Source organism: Octopus bimaculoides, chromosome 1 (assembly GCF_046866305.1).
Source record: "Octopus bimaculoides isolate indiv1 chromosome 1, ASM4686630v1, whole genome shotgun sequence".
Taxonomy (NCBI): Eukaryota; Metazoa; Mollusca; class Cephalopoda; order Octopoda; family Octopodidae; genus Octopus; species Octopus bimaculoides.
Window position 1 is genome coordinate 47,677,804 of NC_142928.1, and position 12,543 is coordinate 47,690,346.

At 35.7% G+C, this 12,543-nt stretch overlaps 1 protein-coding gene across 1 annotated transcript in view; it reads right to left on the bottom strand.

The window, feature by feature from the left end:
• Positions 1-203: 203 nt before the first annotated feature.
• LOC106879367 (cysteine-rich venom protein) overlaps positions 204-12,543 on the bottom strand; it is a 53,169-nt gene continuing 40,829 nt past the window's right edge. The window contains exons 6-8 of the mRNA XM_014928889.3: positions 9,096-9,184; positions 1,396-1,494; positions 204-666 (exon numbers count right to left, since the gene is read on the bottom strand). Coding sequence (XP_014784375.1) covers positions 545-666; positions 1,396-1,494; positions 9,096-9,184 — 310 coding nt within the window. The 3' untranslated portion in view covers positions 204-544. The remainder of the gene's footprint in view (positions 667-1,395; positions 1,495-9,095; positions 9,185-12,543) is intronic.

The following is a 12,543-nucleotide window of genomic DNA, read 5'->3' on the forward strand; positions in this document are numbered from 1 at the left end:
ATGTTTAATTACAGTTTATTCTAAATATATAAGTATATATGTTGATACATAGTAATATTTAGCACATTTTTATTGGCATCTACTGAATAATCTCAGATTTATTGGATATATATAATTTAAATCAATTTTCGAAGGCATATTGTGTTTGGCGTCATACATAGAGTACAGAAGACAAAATTGAAAGACAAATCACACAACAGGTATAGTGTTTTAGTTAATATATTTATTTCATTACAGATAGTTTACGTATTGATATGTAATCAATACTTTAAGAGGGGTGTGTGAAAAGTCTTGAGTCTCAAAAAGACAAAGCATGGTACAGACTTCTGATGAAGGTACCAGATTTGAAGGCTTAAAAGCCTTGAAGGCTCAAAACTTTTCATAAACCCCTCGTATAAACCATATTATTATAAAGATACACGGTACTATAAAATAAACTGATAGACTTTTCCAGGAGTTATTTTAATTATTGTCATTAATATATTTAGAGATAAAATGAAAAATATCCGGGCGTTTAATTGTCCCATCAAATACAATATGCAAATCATATGGGGCACATTCCACACCTGTGAGGGCAATATTTTGAGAATCCGTAGTTATAGACAATCTGGCAAAATGTTGTCGGGTAATACTCGCAGAAAGTAGCATCAGCTTTGTCGCACGTCTCTAAAAGACAAACCAAAATGTTTATTCATATTAAAGTCACTTCAATTACATTTAAATTTCAAAAAGCAACAATTTCATTTCAGGGAATATTAATAGATATACAAACAGTCTAAGATATATTAAAGAAAGTCAATACATTCATAATCCGAGACATTTCATGCACAATCTTTTAAAAACAATTACAGAGAATTTCTTCAATGAGTTAATCGAGATTTTATTTCTATACACTGCTAATAGTTAATAATTTTTCAGATCACCACAAGTGATATATGTAATATAATTTGACATTTTATTACTACTAACTATAATAAATAATAGGAACGAACATGATTAGTAAATAATAACGCAGTAAGAAATATAAAGTTCAAATTTTCGGCAATCCGGCCTAAACCGGCAAAAAATACCCGACAATTTGTCTGTACAGCTGTTTGCGAAACTAATTCCCCGAGCAAGCTGTTATCCTAAGTCTAAAGCATTAATTGCAATATGATGCATAATTTTTTTCTTCAACAAACCCTCACTTTATCTCAAATGAAATTCAGCAATATCTCAGTATTAATTGAGTAATAACAAATAGAGATATGAATTGAAAATGGATTGTATAGTTTACAAAACACATAAATTATACTGAATGTTCAAGTAAAACCTATTTGTACTCTGTAGGTAAATGAAAATATGAACTTGAATATTGATTTTATTGGTAAACTAAAAGACAAAATGGCAACTTACGATTCTCACACTGTGCTCCTTTGGCTACTTGGAAGCAATTACATTTGCAAGTATTTATATTGAGTGCGCCACCGAACTGACAAGCTTTGCCATTGCAATCTGTATAAAATATTGAAGAATTTGATCAAATATGAACGAAAATATATGCTAAGGAGAATCACAAAAATTGTTAAAGCGTTTCAGATGAATATCCTCATTAAATATTGTAACATTAATTGTTATCTGTTTTGGACCCACCAGATCCTAGTGAATAGACGAAAACTGAAAAAGATATTTTTGACGGCTATAAAATACGGAGAAACAGAATATGGTATAGCAGTATTTTGACTCTAGTCATGCACAGATGCGCATATATATTAATACAATATTGAGTATAGTTTATGTAACATTCAGTAAAATACAGCTGATAATTATGAGTGGACACAGCTGCTGTGGATTATATTAGAGTCTGTTCAATCCAGTTTGTTTATATTCTACGGATATTTGTAGATATCCATCTATATATCCAGTAACAGGAGAAGTCCTATATGATGACATTTGGGAAACCGCTAACCGAAGTGTAGCTTCGGATAGCACATTATGAGGTTATTACCAATAATTATATATATATATATATATATATATATATATATATATATATATAATCTATCGTGTGCCTTTCGAGTGCTACTGGTAACATGTAACCCAGTACAACCTGTTGCATGGTCGGTTCGTGAGCGACTAAACTGGTAACCCTACCGGGCTCGCTTGGTGGGGAGGGTGTGTTGGACACCCTGCATGATACAAAATAAGACCTGTGAAAGGGTGGAGGAACTCCATGAATAGTCAGCGGCCATGCAACAAAATGTTTGTAAAAAATTGTCTGTAATATATATATATACATATATATATATATATATATATATATATATATATATATATATATATATATATATCCTTGTGTGTGCGTGTGTGTGTGTCAGGTCAGACTAGTGCTGGTGCCTAAATGACAGTAGATGGTACAACCTGCGGGTGTTTCTGCTGCCTTTCAATGCAAGAGTAGGCGCCGATCACCACGCATGGCTCAACTGCGCTGGATAGTTTGGATTAGGAAAAATCAATGAGAATGGCCCGAGTCTCTAAGAATTCTTCACAAATATGAATCTGTGCATTGCAAACAACTTCTACAATGGCAAAGACCGGCATAACATTTTTTTGTGCCATCCAAGATCAGGACATTAGCACGAGATTGAATTCCTCATGGTCAGAAGAATGATGTCATCACTGTGAAGCAAACAAGATCCTTCCACAATGCAGACTGTAACAGATCATCTGTTGGTTATAGCCAAAGTAAAGATGGTCACAAAGAAAACACTAAGAGCCGAAAAACCAAAGAAACATAAGATCAACACAAACAGTACCCAAGATCTAGTGATAAGAATCTAATTTCAAGAATGTGTTGAAGAACAGCTCCAAAAGTTAGATAGCTCATCCCCTGACGACATGTGGAAAAACATGAAATCAGCAATATATGATTCTACATCGAGGGCTTTTGGAACGGATTGACATTCCATGGAGGACTGGATCGAAGGTAATACATCAATAATAATGTCATTACTTGAGAAAAAGCTCAAGATCTTCATAAAGCACACTGGAAAGCCAACAGAAAGTACAAAGCAACAGCTACGTGCTGCAAAATTCAACCTTCAAAAAGAAACTAGAAAATGTGCCAACCAGTAGCTTGATAAATTATACTTAGAAATTCAACAGGCGAATGGCATGGGTAACATCAGGAAAATGTATGAGAAGATTAGAGTTGCTATCGGACCAACAGTAACTCTTGAGTCTGCAACAGGTGACCAGCTGACGAACAAGAAGAAACGAATGGAAAGATGGGTGCAATATTACTCTAAATTATACACAAAGAAGCGAGATGTTGACAGACAGATTGATGAGGCCATTCCTCAGCTCCCCGAAATGACAGAACTTGATATACCACCAATGGGAGAAGAACTCTCCACTGCAGTTGGTGAACTTGCAGGCGGAAAATCACCCGGAGATGACAATATACCTGCTGAAGTGTTGAAAGAGCACAAAGATGCCCTCCTTCCACATTTATTCAAGTTACTAAAGACGTGTTCGGTGGAAGTAAAAAATTTCAGAGGATATGAGAGATCCCAAGATCATCACTCACTACAAAAATAAAGAGGACAAGATAGATTGCAATAACTACACTTCTGAGCAACAGTGGAAAAACTTTTGCCAGTATCATTTTGAAACGTCTTCAGAAGCTAACAGAAAGAGTACTGCTATAGAGCCAGTGCGGTTTAAGATCTAACTGCTGAACAATGGATATGATTTTCTTCATTCCTGAACAACAAGAAAATGCCGGGAGCAGCAATTACCACTATATATAGCATTTGTCAATCTGACAAAGGCATTTGTTACAGTGAGCAGATCAGGACAGACAGTACATGGTGCTTGGAAAATGTAGCTGTTCCCCATCACTGCTGCAACTCATTGTTTCGTTCCCTGACGACATGAAGGTTACCATTTAGTTTGACGGTTTACTATCAGATAGCTTCAACATCAACAGCGGAGTAAAACACCGTTGTGTCTTAGCATCAATCCTTTTCTGCATTTAATTTGATGTGTTGCTGCAGTATGCATTTCAAGAGTCGCCGGGAGATGTCCCCTTTGTTGGAGAACTGATGGGACACTTTTTGATCTCTCTAGGCTTCGGGCCAAGATCGAGATCAATAGAGCAACAATGAGACTTTCTCTTCGCCGACGATGCGGCACTTGTTACTGACAGCGAATTAACTCTACAAATAATAATGGCTCACCTATAATCAGCATGCGAGGCCTTCGGTTTGGTCATCAGTGTAAAGTAGACAGGCATCCTCACTCAGGAGGGCACAGTGAAAGGCCATATCAACCTTGATGACAAAGAGCTTGAGACAGTGGAAAGGTTCTGCTATCTAGGGTCTACCATTTCCTCTAATGCTTTACTTGATGAAATAAACGTTAGGATAGAGCAAGCAGCAACAACATTTAGAAAGCTGACAAAACGAGTATGGAAGAACAAGAGATCAGATATGAAGACAAAGATCAGGATTTATGATGCATGTGTTGTCAGCACAATCCTCTATGGATCAGCACGCTCCTCTATGAATCAGCACACTCCGCAAGATCTTAGGCCTAACATGGCGCGACAAGGTCACCAATGTTGACGTGCTGGCCCAGGCGAATCTTCAAAGCATGACAGCTATCTTGTGTCTCAGAAGACTGAGTTAGCTGGGGCACGTCAAGACAATGGATGACCATCGAATCTCAAAGCAATTGCTCTATGGAGAACTGGCCCATGCATGAGACCAAGACGAGGACCGAAACTGAGGTATAAGGACACTTGTAAAACTAGTTTGTCCAAGTGTGAGGTGGATATCAGCACCTCGGAAGAGAGGGCTGAGGACAGAACAACATGGGAGACTGTGGTGAAGGAAGGAACTTCTTCGCTAGAGAGCAGCTACAGAAACAAACAAGTTGAGAAGCATCAGCGGCGAAAGGAAAACAACAGAAATGCAGAGCGCCGAGCCACCCTCTTGGTATGCAAGTACTGTGACAGAATCTGCGTTTCAATTATAGGAAGAATCAGCCATGAAAGAAGCTGCAAGAACAGGAGTCCGTGATATGTTCGATTAAATTATCTCTAAGCTAAATGACCGTCTGCATAGGCGAAAAGGGCCAATTATTATATATATAATCTATCGTGTACCTTACTAAACAAGCATGATTTAGCTCTTTCTTCGTAGATTGAAAAGAATTGACGGCCGACTTTCATCGACTGTCGATTCTTATTATGAAAGGCGTCTGCATCAACATGGCCAATATACTCATCAAGTACAGTATCTTCAGAAAACTGGAACTTCTAATTTGCACACATCCATATATTAGTGTTTCGGAAAAGTAATATCCCATTTTGAAGCAAACATTTGATGTCATACCACAATACTTTACTAGTTAATACAAGGGTTCCTTGCCATCAACTAATTCTACATGGAGTCAATAACTAAATTTCTTAACGCAGTAATGTGTTACTGTATCTGATAACCCATGGAGAACAAGGGCCTTACTATTCGGCACAGTTAGCTTTATGAATTTCGCAAGGACAACAATATAACAAGGGAAAATATATTTAGTGTATATCCTGATGGTTTTATATTATGAAATTGCAATGGGTAAGTTAACAAATTACGAAATAGGTGATTTTCTTCTTTCTGGTGGGTATAGATCAAGAACATCTACTTTCAATAATGAATTCTCGAAAATAACAATTGAAAAAAAAAGTAAATCCACTGGCGTCAAAGTATCTTATCTCGGATTTATATCGGAAGTTTATTAAATCCTGGTCCACTGTGCTAGATCATCTCAAGTAGATGGAAAGAGGAAATGTGTACCTTTTGAGCTGAAGCTCTAGAATAAGTGGTGCATTCAAAAGGTTAAACCAAGAACAGTTAAGTTTATTAGGATGGGATGCTCTACTACAACCTTTCTGTTTATCAGATCCAGCGTCATCAGATTATTACTTCCACGAGTCATTTGAAACTTGTATCGGTGGAAAATTCTTCAGAAGTGAGGCTGATGTCCAAACCGTACTCCAAACATTTTCATCTTCTCAATAACTTGATTGTTTGACCGATCAATCGGAAAATTGGTTTCGAAGTGGGGAAATATTATTGCTAGCGTTGGTGAATGCATTCTAGAGGAATAAGTATATTTATGATATACTTTAAATTTATTTGAAAACATTACATGAAATGTGACGTTCCTTTACAGTAGCCGTAATATGTGTACTTAGCTAAAATCTAAGTGAATTAATGCATAATGCATTATGTATTAATCATTTTCACTCGAAGTCGGTGACATTGAAACAAATGCTAAACAATTTCAGAGTAGTCAAAATTAGACTTTATTTATCTGAAAAGACACAGGAAGCAGGAGAGAGCAAATATGGAGGTTGTTTAAGCGAGGCTAACATTAAAAATTTGTCGTACACCCAAGGCGGTGTGTATAGGCACATTGCCATAAGGAAACCACCACTCTTCACTTTGCCATAGTTCGGGGCGTTTTCATCTCGACACGTTTTTCAAACGCTTCAGGATTGCCAAGTGAAATATCTGGTAAACAGTTTGACCAAGAGGAAAAACTACTGTTGGAGAATTCCTTTCCCATCGACGAAACAAATCAACATCGTCTTCACACTGGACTTCACTTGACTCTTTTTGGGGCCGTGGTGACATTGAATGCTTCCAGTGACTTGATTACTGTGTCGCTTCCGGATCGTAGCCGTAGCACAAGATTTCGTTACAAGTGATAACCTTCGGAAAGAGGTTGGGGTTAACTTACAACTCTTACAACTCTATTTCCTTTGACGACATGCATGCATTCAGTCGTCACTTCTTTTGACCTGCCCTGAGCAACTGAACAACAAATTTTGCTGCAACTTTTATCATTCGTATTTCCTCTCTCAGAACTGGTTGGCAGGAACCCCAGGATACACGAATCATATCAACAAATTCGTGAATTCTTCGGTGACTCCAAGATCATGTCATGAATTTTCTGGATGTTTTCATTCATTCGGGAGGTTAAGGATCGCTCTGAATGATGTTGGTCTTCAAGCGACAAGTGACCGTTCCTAATGCGTAAAAACTACTCGTAAACTTGTGTTTTGCTCATGGCAGCGTCGTACTAAGCCATTTCAAGCATGGGAACTCTTTCGGCCGCCGTTATCCCTAGCAGAAAACTGAATTTTACGGAAGTACGCTGTTCCTGCGTTTCAACTATCGAAAAAATCGACAAACAGAATAGAAGCACTGCCAAACAAAACCACACACGTGGCAGTACGACCGCAAACGACGACGCCGGTCGGTAGACTGATGCCTGAGAGTCGCATCAAGTGGCGGCTTCTACCGGCGGAATCCTGAACTACGACGGGCTTGTCCCAGAGATCACTTTTCCGGTTACTTTTCGGTATCCCCTCGTGCTTCTACGTTACTATCAGATTCTGTTTTAAAATAAAACCTCGTCACTAATTTTAAAAGTCACGAAAATAGTAAACAGAGAATGTGGATACTCAGAAGGACAATACATTAATCCCCAAAAGTATTGTGATCAGGTACACTGGTATACCTCAAAGACGAAAAGAAAAAAAATGTCGGATTAACAGAATTTAATTCCTTTTTGAAATACCAAAATAATATATTGCAAAAACTTTTATCCCGCTATTAACTGGACATATCCCACGAAAGAGAAAATCAGAGGATTATTATGTGGAAATATTTTAAGTACTAATTATAGGTGTACGGCAAACATGAATGTTATAATGCATAAACAAAATAAATCAATATAGTATAAGTGTATATGCAAAACAACCAATAATACACCACTCCAATTATCATATAATGAAAAAGCAAGGATATATGCAACAAACGTACTGAAAATAAACACAAGAATACACAACATAGAACGTAAAACTGCTTCAGTATAGAAAAAAGTAGATATATTGAGGTTTGCTGCCACACAGCGTTAATATTAAGGAGAGGATAATAGAGACCAGTGGGTCATACGTTAATGAATCAAAAACAATGTATTTGTTTTATTAGCCAATGATCTAAATATTATTTTCCAAGCGTCCAATGATATACACTTTACTATTTAGAATCTGACTCACATTTCAGGCCAATCTCAAGCTATTTTTTTTTTTAAATGTTTGACAACGTAACTTATTTGAATTTCGGAATAATATTTTCTCCGTAACAGCTTGTAGTCAATACAATACTATATTTAAGAGATGTGGAATTATATACAATATTTACATTATGTACATTATTTACATGTGACGGATATTTGCTTTCATCTTGTTTGTTGTTAACACAATGTTTTGGCTTATATACCCAACAGCCTTCATCAGGTGTGTTGGGAAAATTTCGAACCTGGGTTCTTATTCCTACGCCATAAACCCACGGGCATATGGCGTAGTGGTGAAGAGACCGGGCTACTAACCCCAAGACTCTGGGTTCGATTTCAGGTAGTGACCTGAATAATAATAATAATAATAATAATAATAATAATAATAATAATAATAATAATAATAATAACAACAACAGCAACAACAACAACATAGAAAAATAGCTTAGGAATGAGATCCCAGGTTCGACATTTCCCCAATACACTTGATGAAGGCTGGAGGATGTATCAGCTGAAATGTTGTGTTAACAACAAACAAGATGAGGACAAATATCTATCAAATGTAAATAATTTAAATAATATAAATAATGTATCTTTTAGTCACTCATTCATTCTAAAGAGTTTATGAATTCGTTTTCTAGCGAACAGTCTATTATTTTGCCTTGTCCATATTCATATTTCTCCACCAAAATTCAATTCCCATGCTGTCGAAATTAGCTGATTAAATGTTTTTGTTTGATGACATTTCATTGACAAGCGATGATGGTCTCAGACTACTTGCATTTGCGTATATATATATATATATATATATATATATATGTATGTGCATAGAGACATACACACACACACACACACACACACACACACACACACACACACACACACACATGTAAATGGGTATATATAGCTATATGTATATGCAAATATAGGTATTTATTAACGTACATATATGCATAAAGAACAAATATACTAACCGCAAAGAGTACTATTTTCTGGCCTTCGGCAGTTTGTTAGTTTATGCGAAGCACTAGCAAGCTGATATGGAAACTGCGTATTTTTTTGCCTGAAAAGATATATTTAGTTATTCACAAAATCATAGAATTTCACTGAAATATGTACCTAAATTTCGTAGTTTATCATAAAATTCCTATTCTAAAATGGGCTTTATCTTTTTCAAGTACCTTAAACAACCCATTTCGATATATATGGATATACATGTACACACACATACATACACACACACACACACACACACACACACACACACACACACACACACACACATACACACACACACACTCACACAAACACACACACACACTCACACACACACTCACACACACACTCACACACATACACACACACACATACACACTTACGTTAAAACTTTGAAACCCGAAATTGTTAATTCTTTTATTTCACATCTCTTATACTCGTTTGTGAATTCAATAAATAAATATAGCACATTAAAAATGCACTTTTACAAGTATTCCATCGAACCTACACAGATATTACAGAAATTAATAGACACATCATAGAACATTTATATTTATTCTAACAAGTAAAGGTTTATATTTTTTATTAATTGAAATTTTTGTTTCAGGTTCTATATGTAAATATTTATGATACCGTGTACAAAAAAGTCTTGCAGTTTTCTGAATTTCAAACGTGCTCTATTGTGGGTCATTTTGAAGGTGGGTGAACATTGCGTAAAATTGCAGAAAACATTGGGGTCCCACTTTCTAGAGTCAATATTGTGATTGTGCAATTCACCAGTGAGGGGAAGGAGGTCATACCTCCTTGACCAGCTCAACAAGAGCCCTCTGACAAGATCCTTTGGTTTTTTAAGAGTAGTGTGGAGGAAAACCCTCGTTGCAAGGCCTCTGGCATAGCGGAATAATTTGATGTCCTTTCCCGAAACAGCTGTCAATTATCTCCACAAACTTGGTTACTATTCAGCAAAAAGGAAGCATGAAGGAAGCTAATTCTTCGACCAGCCGACATTCAGCGGAGAACAGATAGGTCCTGTGAGGTGGTTGAGAGGCCACTAACATTTTATGACACTGTCATGTTCTCTGAGTAGTCCAGATTTGCTGTATGACCTGACAGTGGTCGAGTATGGGTCTGAAGAATCTGTGATCAAGAATGTTTAATGCGTAAAGATTGCAGCCAACAATGAAACACGGCAGCTATTCTGTGATGGTCTGGGGAACAACTTGGAGCAATGGTTGATCAGAGATGGTGGAAATGAGGAAATCATAAACTCATATAAAAAATATCTCCACATTGCAGAAAGGACGCATTCCAATCTTCTCCAGTAGTAAAATGATTAAAGAGAGCGAAAATGACCTGAGATTTGTCGAAAGAAAATGGCATTGAAAAGCGTCCATGGCCATGCCAGTCATCAGATATGCACCGTATTGAACACTTCTGGGATATAATGGACAAAAACAATTAATAAAAAGTACAAGGAAGCATCTTGAAATCCAGTTATTTTGAGATTAATGCATGAAATTTAGCAAGAAATTCCTCAAAAGAATATTCGTAATTTGAACAATGATATGCCCAATAGGGTCGCTGCATTGAAAGATGCAAAGGGCATATCTACTCAATGTTAACATTACAATAATAAATAATTTGAGTCTATAATTTCACATTTCAATAGATGTTAATGATTAAAAGGGTATCTATTTACTTTTGTCATGTCTGCGTATATGTTTGTGTCATTAGCATATTTGCCTACATACACACACATGTATGTATATATATATATATATATATATATATATATATATATATATATATATATATATATATATATATATATATATATATATGTATCATATGCTAATGTATGAATATATACAGTGGGGGAAATAAATATTGGTACATGTCAAAATTGTTTATTTATTTAATTTCTAATGAACATAAATGGGATATACCAATACTATATTTGCATACACATACATAAACTAAGAAGATGCAAAAGAAAATAATAAATTATAGTAACTAATGAATTTATATACAAATATAAGTATTTACGGGTGGTAAAAGTATTCGTATGGAAAATTGTACTGATAACTGATAATTCTGATTTAATACTTCGTAGCAAAACCATTATTCAGTTTCACTTCAACCAATCTCTTCTTGTAGTTCTTAATCAATGACTCGCATGTTTCTTTAGGATTTTTTTTCCCTTCTTGACAAATTTCCTTCAAACCTGGAATGCACATTAGGGCTCTTGAAGGAGTTTTAATTTTCAAATAACACCATAGATTTTCAATGGGATTCAAGTCAGGTGACTGGCGTGGGCATTCTAATAATTTTATATTGTGATTGACAATCCATTTTTGGTAGACTTCGTCGTTTGCTTTGGGTCGTTATCCCGTTGTAAAACCCACCCTTCACAAAGCTGGAGCTTTTCTAGTCTTATAAATTATTGTTCAAAATATTTTAGTACATCTCTGCATTCTTTCTACCATCTATCAGATGTAAATTGCCAGTGCCATTTGCAGAGAAACATCCCTACACAAGGATGTTGCCACCTCTAAACTTTACAGTAGGAATTGTGTTTTTCGGCGAATAGGTCATACCATCTTTCCTCCAAACATGGCTACGCAAATTTCGTCCAAAACAATTCAATTTTCTACTCGTCTTTCAAAAGAACATTTTCCCAGACTGTATCAGATTTATCGTTATGTTCATAAGCAAATGTTAAACGGGCATCTCTATGCCTTTTAGTCAACAGTGGAGTTTTTCTAGGAGAGCATGACTTCGGTGCATTCCTATGAAGTTCATTGCTGATTGTTCATAGTGTAACACTAGTCTTTGAAGCTAACAAATCTTCTTGCAACTTCTTTCTGGTGATCATTGCGTGCTTTTTTTTTTCGATACTTCACTTCATTTTACTTAAAGATCTAGGGTAAATCTTGCGTGGTGCACCGGATCTTATTCTATTTTCAACAGTTCCCGATTTTTTATATCTTTGAATGGATGTAGATATTGTAGAAAATAGAATACAAACGTTCTCTGATATTTTCCTGTAACTTTTACTTGCTTTCCACTGTTCAATAATTAAGTTTTTCACTGAATTTGTGAGTTCTTTACTTTTTTTCCATTATTACAAAACTACTTTATGTTGCCTCAGTGCTGAATGAAGAAGCTAGCGTTTTGACACTTATAAACGACCACTGATAAGATTATTGGAACAAACGAGAAAGTTCTAGTAAAAAAAAAAATATTTCAACAGTATTTTGTGTCATAGAAACTCATAAATTTATTGTGTACGAATACTTTTTTTCACCGCTAAATATTTATAATTGTATATAAATTCATTAGTTACTATAATTTATTAGTTTCTTTTGCATATTGTTAGTTTAGGCATGTGTATGCAAATATAGTATTGGTATATCCCATTTATGT